The sequence below is a fragment of the Balaenoptera borealis genome (assembly GCF_965194805.1).
Source record: "Balaenoptera borealis genome assembly, chromosome: 13".
Classification (NCBI taxonomy): domain Eukaryota; kingdom Metazoa; phylum Chordata; class Mammalia; order Artiodactyla; family Balaenopteridae; genus Balaenoptera; species Balaenoptera borealis.
Window position 1 is genome coordinate 80815487 of NC_138870.1, and position 19448 is coordinate 80834934.

General features: G+C 34.9%; 1 protein-coding gene across 9 annotated transcripts in view; it reads right to left on the minus strand.

Annotated features, from left to right (window-relative positions):
- The window catches only part of NR2C1 (nuclear receptor subfamily 2 group C member 1), a 43006-nt gene that overhangs the window by 15984 nt on the left and 7574 nt on the right, over positions 1 to 19448 (minus strand). For 5 of the 9 annotated variants that reach the window (XM_082350438.1, XM_082350434.1, XM_082350435.1 and 2 more), the window contains exons 3-10: positions 17677 to 17907; positions 14564 to 14645; positions 13180 to 13359; positions 11960 to 12107; positions 11769 to 11859; positions 7392 to 7576; positions 6021 to 6186; positions 500 to 621 (exon numbers count right to left, since the gene is read on the minus strand). In XM_082350438.1, the coding sequence (XP_082206564.1) occupies positions 500 to 621; positions 6021 to 6186; positions 7392 to 7576; positions 11769 to 11859; positions 11960 to 12107; positions 13180 to 13359; positions 14564 to 14645; positions 17677 to 17907 (1205 nt within the window). The remainder of the gene's footprint in view (positions 1 to 499; positions 622 to 6020; positions 6187 to 7391; positions 7577 to 11768; positions 11860 to 11959; positions 12108 to 13179; positions 13360 to 14563; positions 14646 to 17676; positions 17908 to 19448) is intronic. The other 4 variants (XM_082350433.1, XM_082350436.1, XM_082350439.1 and 1 more) reach the window with 2 other exon arrangements.

Sequence of the window (19448 nt, forward strand, 5' to 3'; positions counted from 1 at the left end):
CCAAACTTCCAAATCATCACAGTGGTGGTATGGGGTAATTTACATTTTCTTACCCTTTTTTTTGGGCAACCACATGATTCTATTTTCAAACATATTCAGTGTATACAAGTTTCAGCACCTTATTAACAAGCCTGAGGTGACACTGAAACAGTGGTGGTGGAGGGAAACAACCCCAAGACATCCCTAGAGCCTCCCTAATTTAAGCCAATCAAAGATGGCCTATTACAAATGCTGGCCATGATATATCAGCTCCACTGCATTTACTTCATTCAAATTATTAACTTAGTCAAATTATGAAGTTCGGATAATCTTCCACATAAAAATAATATACAGTAAATACCACCTGCCATGATTCATCATATAAATGACAAAATTTCAAGTTATAATGTTGTATCATTTTTCCCCCCTTTAATCAAATCCTCCCAAAATAAAGGTTCTTGCCTAATGTACATCTGTGCTAGAAAATCACACTTATATTCAAGGACTTCAAGACACTTACCCTAGAGCCTGGAAGGAAGGAATCGAAAGTGCCCAGTGCATTGATAAGAACAGCAGTCTGGAGGCAGACTCCCCAATGTAGTGCACATTCAGGTACTCAGGCATAGGAGATGGCATGGTGAGCTAGTGCAAACAGGGACTGAGGTAAATTATCTTACGTCGGACAATTCTAAATCATCATTTCTTTGAAAAAGTTAAATGTAAACATATCAAATAACTAATATATTAACCCCAAGGCAAATCTTGAAATAATCCAAGTCACTAGATTTTACAGCTAAAAATAGGATTTAGAATAAATGAGAAGACCATAGTTTCTAACAAAGCAAATTCAGATAAAGCAGAATTCCACTTAACAAATACCAACCATGACAACATCTGGTTGTTTTTTAAAAATCACTTTTTGTCTTGGTCTAACAACATGTCTTTTCCTTCCCTCCCTTCACTAACAGTGATATACAACAAATTCAGTTTAAGGGGCAATCCTTTATGTTAAATGTCCCTTTCATTTAGACTACGGGGATAACAAACTCAAATGCTGACAGGGTCAGGAGAGTAATGAGTGAAGTGGGCCTACTGATGCCATTTGGAAAGTGCATATTCCCAGATAAAGGGCATGACTGTGACTTGAATTCAACACACTGAAAATTTATGGGAATCTGGGCTCAGTACTACCAGCTCGTTCAATTTTTCAAAGAGCAGCTTCTTTGTAAAATCTCCCCATTTAATCTACAGGTAAAACAAAATGTGTCTGTGGCCATAATGCTCACAGGCTATCTATCAGTCTGTACTGCTGACCTTAGGTAATTATTTTAAATGTGTTGGAAATAAATATCCTACATCAAAATACTTCTAAAAGCATTTTGAAAATCTTGTTAAAGAGAACTTTTATTGCTATAAATGAAATGTAATTTCATCCATAGGAAACTTTTTTTCTATTTTAAAATTATTAAAATGATCAATAATATCAAGCATAGGTAATGATACAGGGAAACACATACTTCTGAGTATTGGTAAAGTGAAGGGCAATTTGGCTGTATCTATCAAGATTTTAAAATAGAGTTTATCCTATGACCTAACGATGCCACTTCTAAATCTCTATTCCAAAAAGATACTTGCATACATGCACAAAAAAGCACATATAAGGATGTCCATTTCACTACCACTTCTTAACAGAGAAATTAAATGCTGGCAATAACCCAAACTTCTATCTCTAAGGAAAAGAATAATCCATGCTATAAGGTACCTTGTAGGCATTAAAATTAGTAAGATAAACTGAGATAGCATAGGAAAAACATTTCACAGACATCTACGTAGAAAAAACAGCAAAATAATATGTAGATGACCCAATTTATGTTAAGAAGAGAGTATGGGTATATACATATACATTTTATATGTATTATATTATATATATGCGACAGGAGGAGATACACCACACAGTTAACAGTGGCTACCTCTATGGTGGGATGGGTGGATACGTCCATATGTATTTTTCTGGGGAAGGCATATATAGCTTTTATCAGATTCTCAAAGGTGTCTACGATGCCAAACAGATCAAAGGTTTTCATCAAAATGATATCAAAGTTCTCTGGAAATGTTAGATAAAAATGCAAAAAATATTAACTTCCTTTGTTCAATATTAGCCATAAATGGTTTATCTATTTATAAATGGTGTCAAGTAATAAAACAACAGGGCAATTGACAGTTGAAATTCCATGTGTGAAAAGATAATTTTTTAAACGTTTAAGAAATGTTTACTGGAGCAGTAAATTAAAATAACATTACTTAAGACAATTCTTAAAAGAATTGTAGGTAAGCAGATATTAAGCATGATAAATATTATTAGGATGCAACGGTTTCTGCACCTAAGTATATGAAAAACAAATTGGGAACTATCATACGTTTTCAGAACTGTCTAAGGTGAGTAGGGGAAAAAAAGCCTGAAAAGTTGGGGATTACCAAAGATTACTAGTTTTAAGGGGGGAGGAATAAGATGCAAAAACAAGATTACCCTTTGCTAAGTAGTTTAAAATCACTTTTAAACAAATAAAATACTTATAATATGTAAAACCTGGATATAAGGGCTAAAAGTACAGATGCACCCTGATTTACACAACAGTGGTGGCAACATTGCAAAGTCTCTGTTGCTCTAATCATAAAACTGAAACCACTTGCAATATATACTAGAAGAACTCGTTATTCAAAAGACTGCCATGTTGTATTATTTTATAGAGAGAGGAAATGGCTTGTAATTTATCTATTTTACATACTTAATTTTCTTAAAGCAAGATATACCTCTAGCAATATCAATCAGAAAGCCAATGTCAGCTGAAGAAACAAGTCATTCAACAGGTCCTTTAGACTGAAAAGACAAAGATTTCTTCCTCTATACAGAGAAGGTGAATTTCTACTACAAAGGTGTTAAAGTTTCCCAAAAATGCCTGTGGATTTTCAGGTTTATAAATTGAATTAAACACATTTTTCAAATTATATACATTTATTATATTAAGATGATTTTTAAAAAGTGTTGACATGAACTAAACTTGACTACCTATTTTAGAAGTCATTACTTGTCTGCAATTACCTTTCTAGCAGTTCTGAAAACAGGCTGAATGATACAGCTTCTAAAGTTATCTGGGGACTTCCCTGGTGGCGCAGTGGTTAAGAATCCGCCTGCCAATGCATGGGACATGGGTTTGAGCCCTGGTGTGGGAAGATCCCACATGCTGCGGAGCAACTAAGCCCGTGCGCCACAACTACTGAGCCTGTGCTCTAGAGCCCGCGAGCCACAACTACTACTACGCGCCTAGAGCCTGTGCTCCACAACAAGAGAAGCCACTGCAATGAGAAGCCCGTGCACTGCATTGAAGAGTAGCCCCCGCTCGCCACAACTAGAGAAAGCCCCCATGCAGCAACGAAGACCGAAAGCAGCCAAAAATAAATAAATAAATAAACATAAATAAATAAATAAATAAAATAAAAAATCATTTGACTTGAATTAGCAGACCTGGATTCTATAATACTTCCAACTTGTCATTAATTAGCTGTGTGACCCTGGATTACATAGTAATTCAGCAACCGTATTACTGCATCTTTCACTGTGAGCCACTAAGCTAGGTGTTGTAGTCTCAACAGAGGAATAAAATGGAAACTGAATGAGCTATAGAAAGGGCCAAGAAAGGGACAGGCATGTCAGAGAAACGATGGGCAATGGAAAACTACTGAAGAATTTTAGGCAGCGCAGAAGCATAACTGGATTGTTTTTTTAACAAATATCACTCTGCTACCAGTGCACAGGACAAGATGAGGAGACTGGAAGCAAAGGTTAATTACTATTAACAGTTTAAGTAAAAAATTTTTAAAGGAATGAAATATGGCAGTAAAAATGAAGAGGAAGCGAGAAATTCAAACGACAGAATGGTTAGGATTCTGTTATGGAATGGAAGGTAGTGAGGTTTGGGGAGAATGACAATGTCTCCCAAACATCAAACATGGTGACTAGAAGGACTGTGATTCTAATATTGAGATAATGAACATCAGAGAAGAACAGTTTTAGAAATACCTACCTCTGTCTCATACGCTTATTTCTAAATGGTAATTCTATCCACCTTGATTATTTGTATAGGAAATTTTAAAAAATCAAGTGGAATAAAGTATATGAAATCACACCAGAAACTAAAGTTTAATAAAAATGTTAAATATTACTATTGTCCTAGATTCTTCAGAATCAAAATGCAAGTTACATATTAGACGATTTCTTCTTAATGTCTGGAATGCTTTCAATAAGACAATGGAAGCCTCCAAATCTCTTCTCATTTACAAAACAATAAAAATCCAAAGTTTCTCAACAGACCGTGGTGAGGCTCAAATGAAAGAATGTGCATGAAAGCATGTGCAAACTGCACTGTACACAAAAATGCCAGAGAGAAACAAAATGCTAGTTAGTTCAGCAATTGGGAGGACTGAATTTTTGATTACAGATATCAGGGCTTGAAACTCATGACCATAAAACCTCAATGAAAGAACTAATCATGACAGTACCATGCTGGGAACTCACTGAAAAGTAAAACTCAAGAGGCTGTAAATAAGAATCAGAGAAAGAAGGAGCTGTCCTTTTCAGGAGAGCAAGAAACTTCACAGTGCTGATTCTGAGGACACCCAGAGTATGGCAGGTCAAAGACAGAATGAAAAAAGCCAATTCTAGAAGGGAAAAAAAAGTTCTGATTTCCCCAATTCACCTGTCCAAAACAAATTTTTAAAGAATGACACTGATTATTCCCACTGCCTGTTCTTAAAGCCTCCATAAAATTTTTTCTTGTAAAGTGCAAGTAAAACATTTCTAATTTTTTCCATGTAAATTACCTTTGGTGAAATGTTCCATAAAGACTGGTTTCACTGATACGTTTTATTGCCTGTATCAAATTACAGCCATTATTATTTAAGTCACTGTGAGTTTTCTCTGGGCCATTTCTACAAGTCAAATTTTACAAGAATAAATTTTATCATATGCAGTTCTGGCCAGTGTTAGATTTATTTTGTGTTCATTATTTCTGCCAGTAGCACACATATCTATTTGATAACTGTGCATAGTTTCATAAGAAATCCATGGAAATTTATAATCTATAGTAAAGTTAAGAGCAACCACCCTCAGGTATTCCAGGACTGCTATGCATTGCTAATTGAAATCTCCAAAGTACTTGCAATCACTTGCATATGATTCGCTAATAGTACCCAGAGCTGGCAGAGCAAAGATAAAGAGCGGTTAAAATGGAGGGGTCAAAACAGCAGGGTCTTAATGTAGGGCCTCAATGGTCAGCCTCTCTATAGCTGTGGTCCAAATATTATTTGAATGACAAATCAAATGCCAGAAAGTTATCTTCTAATATTCTACATGCATTGTTTCTAGTATTCCACATGTATTGTTTCCATCATAAATTAACATATTTAAGGAAGCAAAAAAGAAATTACAAATGTAACTTCTCTAAGTGGTTAAAGTATAAAAAGTTAAAAACCAAAAGTTAGAATTAAATAATTTTAACCTTCTTAAAATAATGCTGAGAGCTAGCTAATTGGGGCAATATATAATTAATTGTGTTCTTTGTAGTTACTTGGTAAAAGCAGAATATCTGGGTCTTAGATACTGGTTTACACTAAAGTAGTAGTACCTAGGCATTGGATAAACCAGTGGATTCAACATATCACAAATGCCAATACTTAAGTTAAAAATACCACCATCAACAAAACTATATTTAATAGAGTCTAAATGAAAAAAATTGTCTAAATGTTCTAAAAGCTAACTTTTATACTCTTAAACACATTATTTGATACAATGACTATGATTTATAAACAGGATGTTTTATTGAGCCATTATTTTGTATGTTTTAGCTGCTGTCTCAAATTCTATCAGGGGTATTTCTGACTTTAAAAGCACAACAAATATACTTTGATTTTTGAAAGGACAATTAAAATCAAAATGGTAACCAACATAAAAATTATGAAATATATATATATAGAGAGAGAAATACCCTGAAAGCTACATGTGAATCGCTGAGAAGTGGCCCCTCTTTTTCCATGTAATTTATGCTTGAGTCTCCAGCAATTAGATGTACGTTTCCTTCCATGCCCTCTACTGAGCTCTGACAGGCTGTGCTCTCTCCAGGATTCAATGCTTTTGCAAGAGTGTCAAATGCCCTATAAGGAGACATCAGAAGCTATGAGCTTGGCCAATCTCCACAATAAAATGAAAATTCTATATAAAATTCTGAAGTTAAGATTTAGGCCTTAAAAATTGTTTAGAAAATAGAACTTCGGTGTATCACTGAGCATTCTATTTCAGTGATGTCTTTGACTCACTCTCTCCAAAAGCAACAAATTAAACTTCAAATATATAGTATGAAAAACTATATTATTATATTAATGTATTTTACCAGAGAATTAAAGTCTTTTAAAAAAAACTTACGTAATTTAAGGGGAGAAAAATTCTTATGCTTTGGTATGAAAATATGCTTTTACAAGTTATACGTTTGATACTATAAGGTATCAGCCCATTTATTTTACATACAGAAGTTATTTAGAAAAACAAGGGCAAGAACTTATATTGACTTTATTGTATTCTACACAACACAAAGTTAGGTTTTAATTTTGTTTAAAAATTCAGAGAATACTTTAAAACTTATGGTAACATAGCTATATCTGAACTATAAGAATTTGAGATCAGGATGGCAAATAATTGATATTAGCAAATTAACTAGTCAAAATACCTCCCCATATTTTACAATGAAATGCCTTCTACAGTTCTTTAAAATCTCATATTTAACAAAGTACTTATTTGAGACTCTTAAATGCAGTTTCGTCAATATTTCAGAAGATGAATAGTGTGAAAAAAGCCTGAAAAATCTGGTTTCTGCATCCTAAGTATTAATACCAAAAGAAGGAAAAGTAGAATTCTGATACGAGTTTCCTGAAGTATAAACTTAAAATTGTAATTGATTCAACTAAGTTTTTAAAATCTATTTTCACCACTAGAAATTGGTGCGGAAAATGAACATGACTGCCTAGTAAGACAAATGTTTAACTTTAAATACACAAAAGATAAAATCTGGCAACTAAGATATCTGAAAAATCAGACCCAAATTATCATCTTTATTGAAAAAAAAATTCCTGAATTTTATGACTACATTTCTAATCTTATATTCACTTATGGCTCACTGTTTACAATGTAAGCTGCTGGACATTTTATATTGAATAGAATTTTTCAATTAAAATTTACTTATGCCTTAAGTTTTCTAATAGAAATGTTTTTGGAAACTTCTGTAAATAATATTTAACATAAACATATTTTAAGAAATACTAAAGGACACTTGAGCAAAAGGACACATGATCAAAACAGACCTTACCTTGAAACATCACCATTAGTCTGCATTTCTTGATGAAATTCACACAAAGAGGTATCACCATTGCTTAAGCTTTCAATCATAGACATTTCATTACTATTTTGAGAAAGATCTTTAGTTTTTCCAAGGTTTGCTAATGATGTAACCACACTTGCCAATGTACTTAAATCTCCCTGACATGATTCAGCCTTTAAAAAAAAAAAAAAATTAAAATTCTGCAAATTGGTATCAGTAAACTTTTAAATCCGAAATATCTAATTCTAGAGTATGAAATGCCCAAAGAAAAGTACTCTAAGATAAATGAAATCCAAAAAGTAAAATCAAAGAGCTCTGAACTTTGAGGAACTTGATGAAACTACAAGTTTAAAAATATCAGGTATATTTCCTAGGAAATGTTTATACAAAAGTTACTTTAAACTAAAAACTGCACTTAATTGGCTAATCTACCCATGTAACAATTGTTTTCTCTGTAAAAGGACATTAAATTAGATGATCTTTCAAGTCCTTTTTAGCATTAAAATTCTGATAATATTATTATAGTAATTTCCAAAACTTATTATATAAACTTTAAAGTTATATAGGATAAAATTAATGTTTTATTAATGAAAAGAGAAAAAAAAGGAAAGTGGATTATTGAACAGACTTCTAGGATGCCAACTTTTACCAGCCACTGTGTTAAATGCATTGAACACCAGGCACTGTGTAGCTGGACAGTCTTTTTACGTATTTAAGATATTGGGCTTTTGTTATACATTGCACGTTTTCCTATTTGTCTTCAACTTTTATTTTTGTTAATGTGCATTTTTTTATGCATATAAATTATAATTCTTTTATGAAAAAACTTTCTATCCTTAACTCTCTGACTACCCAGAAATATAATCTGTATAGGAAAGGCAGGTAGGTGCTTGATTTTTCTTCCTTTTACTTATCTATTTTTAGAGCAATGAATCAATGCCATAGCAACCTCTCACAATGAAAGATGAATTCTGAGTATCATTTTAAATTCACAAATTTTTATATATTTTATGTGCTTCAATTCATTAGTCATTCTTTTATAAATGCTCTAATTATTCTACCCTAACCTAATGAAAGGCCCTTCGTTGCCTTCTATGGCCTATTGATAGGACCACAGATACTTAAAATTTTTCATTATAGCTTTTTTTTTTTTTTTTTCCTTTTTTGGCTCTATTGGGTCTTAGTTGCAGCACATGGGGAATCTTCGTTGAGGCATGCGGGCTCTTCACTGTGGTGCATGGGCTTCTCTCTAGTTGCAGCGTGCAGGTCTTCTCTCTCTGGTTGTGGCGCATAGGCTCCAGGGTGCGTGGGCTCTGTAGCTTGTGGCACGTGGGCTCTAGTTGAGGCGTGCGAGCTCAGCAGTTGTGGCACGCGGCTTAGTTGCCTCGTGGCATGTGGGATCTTAGTTCCCTGACCAAGGATCAAACCCACGTCCCCTGCATTGTAAGGCAGATTCTTTACCACTGGACCACCAAGAAAGTCCCCTCATAATACCCTTACGGTTTTTGTTTTTAGTGTTATTAATCCTAAGACGATACATATGTTTCCTTGAATTTCATTTCTTTTTTTTTTTTATTTTAATTTTAATTTTTATTTATTTATTTTTTGGGGCTGTGTTGGGTCTTCATTGCTGTGTGGGGGCCATCTCTAGTTGCAGTAAGCGGGGGTTACTCTTCATTGCAGTGCACGGGCTCTAGGAGCGCAGACTTCAGTGGTTGCAGCACGTGGGCGCAGTAGTTGCAGCGTGCGGGCTCTAGGGCGCGCGGGCTTCAGTAGTCGTGGCACATGGGCTCAGCAGCTGTGGCTGGCAGGCTCTAGAGCGCAGGCTCAGCAGTTGTGGCACCCGTGCTTAGTTGCTCCACGGCATGTGGGATCTTCCTGCACCAGGGATCAAACCCGTGTCCCCTGCACTGGCAGGCAGATTCTTAACCACTGCACCACCGGGGAAGTCCTGAACTTCATTTCTTCTATCAATTCTTTAGTTTATGTGAAATTGATTTCACTGAATAAGTAGGCAAATAAGTTTTGTGCTCTCCCCAAATTAATGAATGGTCCTAGAATCATTTACTGAGTAATCCACTAGTTACTGAGTTTCTTACAGGATTGCTACTTACATGTTTTTTTACTTAATCCTCACAACAACCCTGTGAAATAGGAATCATCATCCCTTTATTATTGATAAGAAGAATTACCCATCGTCATTCCAGCAGTAAGCAGTGGAGGCAGGATGGGAAGTCAGACTGTCTGACTGGAAAGCCCATGCTCCTAACCACTGCTCCAGCCTTCTTTTATATATATGAGTAAAAGGAGTTAACATTTTTAGGTGTTCTAATTTTCAACTAAAACTTAAACACTTACATAATCTCTTCCATTTCATAACATGTGTATCTAACTAGATGTTTAATGTGGAAAGATCTCACATTGTAACTTGACAGTTTTGGGACCATTCGTCAGAAACTAACCGCATAAGACTGTTAATACAATTTAACATAAAAACATATAGAAAACTACAGTGTCTGGGTAAATAGTAATTTTTCAACAAAACTTAGTTCTCTTCCTTTCCTAATGGATGTAATAGGTCAATGAAATTATAACTACCATTCTAAGCACAAACCATGTAGATAAGGATAAGTGAAATCTTGTATGTAATTCCTCACGATGTATATTTATGGTAAGATACCAAATCTCCTCAATTAATAACAACATGCTAAAGCTCAGCCTGTAAGGTAGACACTCTTATTACCCCTTATTTTACAGATGAGGAAAGAAACTGAGGCACTAAGAGGTCAAATAACTTGCCCAAGGTTATGCAGCTAATAAATGGCAGATGAAATTTGACTCCAGAGCACAAGTATTAAGAGTGCCTTAAAGTATCAAGCAACAAATAACAGCATAAATCTGGCCATATATAGACTGAATAATCTTATAGGCCATATGAAACCAGATCACATTATAGCCTGAGAGAAACACTATTCATAGTCTCTCTGAAATCTGTCTTCAGGAAAAATGTTTAACACTAGAGAAACTCTACATGCTGGATCTAAATAAGCAAACCTTTTTTCTTTTAGACGCCTTGCTTAATAAAGAGCTGCTCCAACACTCTAAGAGAACCCAAATGACCTGGATACATAACATGAGAGCTCATGCAACCCTATTCCTATTTTTGACTCAAGTCAATGTTTTGAGAGGTGCGCTAGGAATTTCTCTTCACCTGAAATATTTTAAGTATTTTAACACTATAAAATCTGTAGGAGAACACAAAAGGAATATAAAGAATTTTATACTTATACATTTCTATTCCTGAGGACTTTTATTTCAAGATGAAAGAAACCTGGAAGAGGGCTTCCCTGGTGGCACAGTGGTTAAGAATCTGCCTGCCAATGCATAGGACACGGGTTTGATCCCTGGCCCAGGAAGATCCCACATGCCGCGGAGCAACTAAGCTCGTGCACCACAACTACTGAGCCTGCGCTCTAGAGCCCGTGAGCCACAACTACTGAGTCCGTGTGCCACAACTACTGAAGCCCGTGCGCCTAGAGCCCATGCTCTGCAACAAGAGAAGCCACCACAATGAGGAGACCGTTGCACCGCAACAAAGAGTAGCCCCCGCTCACCACAACCAGAGAAAAGCCCGCGCGCAGTGAAGACCCAATGCAACCAAAAATAAAATAAATAAAATAAAATAAATAAATTTATAAAAGAAAAAAAAGAAACCTGGAAGACATTTAAATGCTTGTCATTTTCACATTGAAGCTATAATTGTTCTAGTGGAATAATGAACATTTCTACTGATAAAGTTAATTTGTATTATCAGGACTGGCAAAACGGAGGCTGCTCTAGTGACCTGGTCCACTTCACAAACCTAAACCTAAGTCAGTTTGCACTTAAAGGAAACACCTGTCAAGGAAACCTATCATACACCAGTCACAATCCTCCTGCTCCAGCTTTAGTGAGCTCACCTTACCCTAGACAACAGGACTCGATAGATTCACAAGAGAATCCCCAACCTCTGAGCCAATTAAGCCCTGTTTCCTCACTGCTGCTTCAAATGCTCTATAAAACTCACTCTTGACTAAATTTCCTCTGGAAGAGTGTTCCACTGCTTGTGAGCACTGTAATCTGCTAATCCATGGATTGTTTTCCCTTATATAAGGGACATCAAACTCATCACTAAAATCTTTTAGTTTTGTCATCTGACACTACCAAATAGTTGATGATAATTTAAGTTAAAAAAAAAAAAAAAGCGCAACTTGTAACAGGGAATATTTAAGACCAAATCTATTGGCCAAATTGATGGAGGAGAAAAGGAAAAAATTTTAAAAGCTTAAAAAATTTTAAGCTTTAAATTAATTGTACTAAACACACCTTATCTGGTGTCATCAGCACAGTTGACTCAGTTTTTATGCCAGATTGATGAATATTCACAAACATTCCTGAATCTAACAGTCCTGCTGACCTGTAACAAATAAGTACAAATTTTAGCCTTAGTTTCACTGGGAAGAAAAACAAATTACCAGCTCCTTAATATATGTGGTTTTTGGTTGTTTTTACTATACCTTGCAGTTTCACTATCTGTTACAAAAGTTGGAGTTGCAGCTAATGGGCTTCGAAGGTCTTTTCGAATGTAGATTTTTTCTGTTGAAGCGGCACAGTTGGAAGATTTTTCTCTTGATACTTCAATGGGTTTTCTTTCACACTGAACAGCTACAAAAATGTGTCAAACTTATATCACAATGCAGAATTTACAGGCAATTACAAATGTAAGCTTTAGGTCAGCAGTGCTGCTAATGGGAGCCATGGTTACCGTAACTGAACTCCAAAGATAACCATCAATCTTTAGAAATTATTTGCAAGTTCAACAAAGTTGCTTCAAAATAGTAAAACTGGCCAATGTGCATCTCTTGTTCTCTTTTCTCTCCCTGCCCCAGCCGTGGCAGAAATGTAGAAGAACTCCTATTTTTTAAAAGCTCACTGTCAAGAAGGAAACCTGAAGTTAGGAGTTCTTTACTTACCTATATAAGAGTATTAAAAAATGAAGTAATATTTAACCAACTGAAAACAATACTAATAGAGAACCACAAATAGACCCAAGTTAAATCTTTTTTTCAGTTAAGGGCAGGGAGACTTTTGAGAAGCAATTCAATTGCTTAGTCTTCATTTATAAAACAGAGGTAATATATTTCATTTATTTTATAGCAATTTTATTTCATGATACTTGGGAGATGGTATACTGTAGCTGTTAAATATACATTTTCTGAGAAAAACAAAACTGCCAAGATTAAAGTCCAAGTTCTGCCACTTATATTAGTTGTGTGACCTTGGGCAAGTTACTAAATTTCCTCTGTTCACTCAAATGTAAAATGGATAACAGCAGCATCTACTGAGAATTTTGTTGTGAGAATGAGTTAATTCATACGCTATACACAGAGGAAAGCATAATGAGAACTCAATACTAGCTATTGTCATTACCTTATTAATCACTTTAGTATTGATAGTTTAATCAAAAACTAAACTTGTATCTAGTTAGTTGGTTTTTTATTATTATTATTACCATGTTCAAACTAAAAATACATGCCTGGCATATAGGCACTCAATAAAGATTTGTTGAATGTATAAAAAATACATACATATTCACATATTTCTATATTTCTAGTTGGAAAACTTTAAATTAAAAACCATATATATTTGACATATTTTAATGTGTTAATTTTAACACACTTCTAAGAGTGTGCCTGAATTCTTAAAAAGTATTCTCTCCTTTAAAGCTAATACATACAGTCTTGTTTCATTCCAAACGCAATACATCTTTGTAACCTGCAGTATTGACAACGATTTCGATGGTGTTTATTAATAATACAGTCCTTTGATCCTCGACATGAATAAACTAAATTTTTTCGGATACTTCTTTTAAAAAATCCTTTGCAGCCTTCACAAGTTACCGCTCCATAATGACGCCCTAGAGACAAAATGTTTAAGAAAACACAAAAGTCACATATTTCAGAACTGAAATGAAATAAGCCCATTTCTTCCCTTTAAACATGAGATGAAACTGAGATTTCTGAGTTTATGACATAAAAATTTTTTTTTAGGAATTACCAAACAGAGAATGGCACAAACTTATTCTCTGATAAAATATATTACAGTATGAGTTTTTAAATTTTGTAAAGTAATCTTAACAATGGCATGGAAAATTTGAGAAAGAGAAGAAACAACATCACCCATAACCCCATGATATAAAAACTATTTTCACTTCTGAGATCACTTACAAATTATAGTTCTGTTATATACTGTAAAAAGTTATTTTATTCTAAAAACTTTGCTCCAAAAAAAGAATATAATGTCAGTTAGTATTTGAAATCTAATAATCTTTCCTCATGTGAGTTGCACTTTTTAAATTTCTGGAGAAATCTGTTATACTTTGATAAGCCTATCGTTTCACAAACCATCTCTCTGGCACAACTATTAACAAACTGAATATACTCTGGGAAAAGCTCTAGCGGAGGTTTTTTTTTTAATGAAGCTATGGAAAAGATAAAAAAGATTAAAGAAAACAAGCTGGGCCCTTAAACTTATCCCACTGGCACTTGTGAATCTATATGAACAAATATGGGTGTGTATTTCTGGCATGAAGGAACTAAAATGGCATAACCCTGAGTACTAGAAATAGGCTTGGAGAAATGCCTGCTCAGCTATGCAGAGCATTACACAGAGGTTAACCAGAGCTTTTCCACCTCAATAATCTGTTACTCTGTATTCCGGAAATGAGAACAGGACTCAACAGGTAGATTAACAACCTAATTATACATGTTATTAAGGATCACAACTAATTTTTAAGCAATTCCTTTGACAAAACTGGTTTCACATTCAGAAAAATTTCCACATGTTCAGTTTACTTTCAAAAAGTGAAACTGTCTTTAAACATAACTCTTTGAAATATGCATTTTATGTCATTGCAAGATCACATTAAACTGCACTGAAATAAAAAACCTTTAGGAGAATAAAAAGCTCTGGGGAAAAATCAGTTAAATTTCATAGGCTACAAATATGAATCATAAAAACAACCTGCTTCTTTTTCTTTTTACTTTCAGTAGAAGAAACATGGGAGTGAGATAGTTATTTTTAACAAGAGAACACATATAGAAGGTTATTTTTAATGTTACCTGATGCTTTGTCTCCACATACTACGCAAAGATCAAAAACCTTATTTGGTCCTTGTTCGGAGGAAGAATTGTCTGTTAAGAGCTAAAGAAAACCCCCCCCAAACAAACAAAAACACAATAATTTGTTGTTACTTAGCAATATTCTCATGTAAAAAATTAAAAGAACATTCAGTCAATCTTACTTTTTGCTTTCTTCTTCATAAGTTATTCTGAAACTTTGAACTCTATTATTAGGCATGCATCGATTAAAGTATTCTTAATTTTCTTTACATATAGATTAAAATTCCCATGTTATAAAAAGCACAGACAGAAATAATACCTTTTTAATTTGTTCAATAATAATTTGTTCCATAACAATTTCATTAAAGTAAACAGTCTTAAACACACAAATACATGAGTATTTTTTACCGCATCTCACCCATTACGTATTTATTATTCATATGGAACACATTAAAGTACTGCAGCAGTTATCAGTCCTATCATGACATTTGTCTTTGAATAACTCAGAACATTTCCACATGGAATGACATGACTAAAGTAAGCTATAACAGCATAAAAAGATAAATCTGAATTTTTTAAATAGAAAAGGAGTTATAAAGAAAAAAATGTTAAAGCATTTACTTATAACTATGGAACATGACTGATATACAAAGGTATAAACTTTTCATCGAGCTGTCTAAGGTTTGGGTTAGGTGTAGAGGTTGAGAGCATGGACTCTGGAGTCTGTTAATGACAGCAAGTTAGTGGGGACTAGGTGGGGTGGCCTTGGGCAAATCACCAAACCTCTTTAAATTATATTAAGAGCTCATCACTAGGTACAGCTAATGTAATACTGGCAAAGAAATACTAGTTTCTTCTTTTAGGTTTATCCTTCAATCTTTCTGTCATTTTTTTTCAATCTTTTGAAATGTGAACAAATTAAATTCAAGCCAAAAAATGCATCATTTAGTAAACATCTTCCTCTGCTTTAAAACAGCCCACAAAATAAACCTCTACTTTGACTCTTTTTCTTCTCTTAGGGGTGTGAATGCCTTCAGGAATAATTCTGATTTTAAAAACTTTGAACAGTCATTAAAATACCTGTCCCAGGGAACTCCCTGGCAGTCTAATGGTTAGGACTCCGCACTTTCACTGCCAAGCATGCGGGTTCGATCCCTAGGTAGGGGAACTAAGATCCTGCAAGCCAAGAGGCACAGCCAAAAAAAATTTAAAAATAAAAAATAAAATAAAATAGCGGCCCCATACTATGTTATAGTGGCATCATTTCTTCTTATATCACCATAAAAATCAGTCTTCAATGAAAACTTAAACAAATAAACAAACAATTTCTGGTATTAGATGTCCTTTGAAAGCATCTATGACAAGTATCACTGTTTTCTTTAATAGCATATCTATTGCAAATGGTGCTAATATTTTATCTGCTATTATTCCTAAGGGTGGAAGAGACACTGAGAGGTTAATGGGCTTGCCCACATCCCATCTTGGTCACCAGACCAGAAATCAAATCTTTTTGGTCCAGGAGATTCCATCCTATACCTGTGTCTCTTTCATTGCTCTTAGAGATGATCCATAACATAGGCAAAGTACCAATATCATCTTAATTTTTAAATAAAGTCTTTTGAAAAAGAGTAACTTTAAAGTGGAGAAATCTTATATCACCTCTTCAGCCAGGTGATGTCACCAGTCATAAAACATGATGATAGTAAGTACCCTTGATATGATATGAGGAGAATGGCACTTAACCTCTGTGATCTTCCTCCCCAAAACCCACAACCCCAGTCTAACCATGAAAAAAAAAAAAAGAACATCAAAGTCCTACAGTGGGGCAACCTACAATATACCTGACCAGTATACTTCAAAACTGTCAAAATCATCAAATACAAGGAAAGTCTGAGAAACTGTCACAGCTAAGAGGAGTCTAAGAAAACATGACAAATGTAGTATGGTATCCTGGAACAAAAAAGGATATTAAGTAAAAATCAGGGAAAGCTATGGACTGCAGTTGATGTATAAATACTACTAGTTCATTAATTATAACAACTGTATCACACTAATGTAGAATATTAATAACATGAGAAACTGTGTGTTTGGAGATTATATGGGAACTCTCTATACTAAATGCTCAATAATTCTGTAAACACAAAACTGTTCTAAAAAAAAAAAATCGAGTCTGTTAATTAAGAAAATACAGAAATTAAGGTATGGATAATGTTATACTTTTTTTAGTGACTTCCGTCTTTCTGATAAGATAACTTTATATATCCTATCCATTTTCTACTGTACCTGTTTCTAAAAATAATATAAATTATGTAATTGGAAGAATAATAGAACCGATCAGGATACATAGGCATAATTTTGTATCTTATGAATTTGGAGTTTTTCAACCCTAAAAGGGATTTTTTTTGATCAGTTTTTTCATCACAAAATACAGAGCCCAATTTTAAGTTGGCACTCACCCTCCTCAAAGTCTCTGGAGGCAAACTTAAGGGTTCATTGTATTTGTATTCAAACATAGCAACCAATGGTAAAAACAGTTGCATAACCATGATAGACTGCTTGCTACATCAATGAAGATGTAGTTGATTGACAAAAGAGGAAGCAAAAGTGACAAAGCTGGCAGCTAGAATATCAACTTCTTGATTTGGCAGCTGCTTGTTCAAGGCACAGGCATCTTGGTCCTGGAAACTGCAGCTACAGAATTCTGTAGATGCTCCTGATGTGGAAGTTTCCTAACTGTGCAGAAGCAGAAGGTCACATAGAAGAAGTTCTGAAGCATGCTCCAGTAGTTATTCTTGGAAACCTGACCTACAAGTGTTTCTTCAGCCTTTCTAACAGTTCTTTGAGCTCTCTACATTCTTTGCTAAATCCTTTCCTGCCCGAACTAGCCAGACTGGCTCCTACTGTAAGCCACTAAAAACCCACCAAAATATATGGGTGTGAGGATGTTTGAGGAAAAGAATAGTGGCTCGTAGGCGAGGGCAGCACATAACTTTATGCAAGATTTTTTCCTACTGAACGTGCAGGACATAAAGTCTTAATGTTCAGGACTTACACTTATGATATGCTTTTTATGTTTTTCAAGGGTAAGATAAAAAGAAACTCTAGTTATTTACCTGGAGGTGTTGTGCAGACAAATCAGGAGTTGTAAAAATAAACTGGTTGACACCTGTTGCATCTGGGGTTGTGAGGAAAACTTTTCCTGGAGTAGAATCTTGCCTGGACAGAATGACTTTGCTTGGAGTAGAGCCACTGTGATTTGTCAGAATGAACTGTTTGCCTTGGGTATTATGATCAAGTGCTGTCACAATCTGGATTTTCTGGCCAGTTTGCTGCTCTGTAACAATCTAACACAATCATGTCATTAGTAATCAAGTCAACTTAATCTTTTTTCTTCTCTAAGCACAATTTTCTCATACCTTCAGACAAAGCTAGACTAGAAAAGCATACCATTACATACATACATTCAATATAATACACATACACACACACCATTAAATCTAGCAATTCTACTTCAACATCCTATCTTACAGAAATAAACAAATGTGCAAATAAAGGTACAATAGTAAGAACACATGGACCTCACTATTTTGATTCCTTCCCTTCCTCTCCTTTTCACCTTCCATTTACACAAACATATATTGGGTACATTCTATTTGCCAATCCCTGTTCTGAGTCCTTGGAAACAGCAATAAACAAAATTTTTATTCTCATAAAGTTTTTATTTTAGTGAGGAAAGGCAGATAAAAACCAAATAAGCAAATAATACTGTCAGGTGGTATTAAGTGCTACAAAGTAAAATAAAGCAGAATAAGGTGAGAGTCACTGATGGAATGACAGTGATAAGGAGATGACATTTTTGCACAGAGCTGAGTGAAGCAGCAGACCAAGGCTTAGAACTAGCTAGGGGAAGTGCATCCCAGGTAGAAGCAGCAGCCTGTGGGGCAGGAATAGTGTGTTCCATACATCTGAGGCAAGAGCACATCAAGAGAGCTGTGTGAGGGAAACAGAATGGGAGAGAGATTTATGGTAGGAGGTGGGATCTGAGAGACAAAATGGGCCAGACTGAATAGGACTTTGCAGGCCATAAAATGACTGATTTCCTACTGGATGACATGGAGATCCACTGAAGGGTTTACAGAGAAGAGAAGTGGCAGAAGTGGCAGGATCTTTTGCAAATAGGATCATTCTAGATTTAGTGTGAAGACCAGACTATGAATGTTCAAGAACAGAATTAAGGGAGGCCAGATAGGATGCTATTGCACAGACACTGGCAGCACTCGGGTATCGTATATGGGCAGAGATACAGGCTGAGATCAGGGTAGCAGCCATGCTAGCGGTGAAGAACGATTAGATCCGGGATATTTTATAAGGGAGAGCTGACAAGATATGTTGATGGATTGGAAGTGGAATATGAGGAAAGAAGAGTCGAGGATGACTATAAAATTTTGGCCTGACCAACTGGGAGGACAGAATTGCCATCTACTGAGATGGAGTAGTCTGGGGAAGAGCAAGTTCACGAACAAAAAGAACAGCCTAGCATTGATGGTTTTTGTTGTTGCTAGGCAAATACTTTACAGAATAAACTCATTAAGCCAATTAAATTCCTTGATTCAATTTTAAAATGGCAAAGCTGATTTGTTTCCAACTTTTTTCTATTTCTCTGAAATTATTTTCATCAAGACTATTTTCTATGCAAAATTTACAGCAAAGTTCTGAATCACTAATTACTGTCTAGAGCAGACGGTACTGATTATGGCTGCTGCCAATTTGAGTTTCCTTTGTCGACCATTATTTCTACCATATCCTATTTTTCTGGCTGCAGTTTTAACTGTTGTCAATTTTATTTTGCATAGGTTATTTCTACCAAGTCTAGTCTCCATCTTCC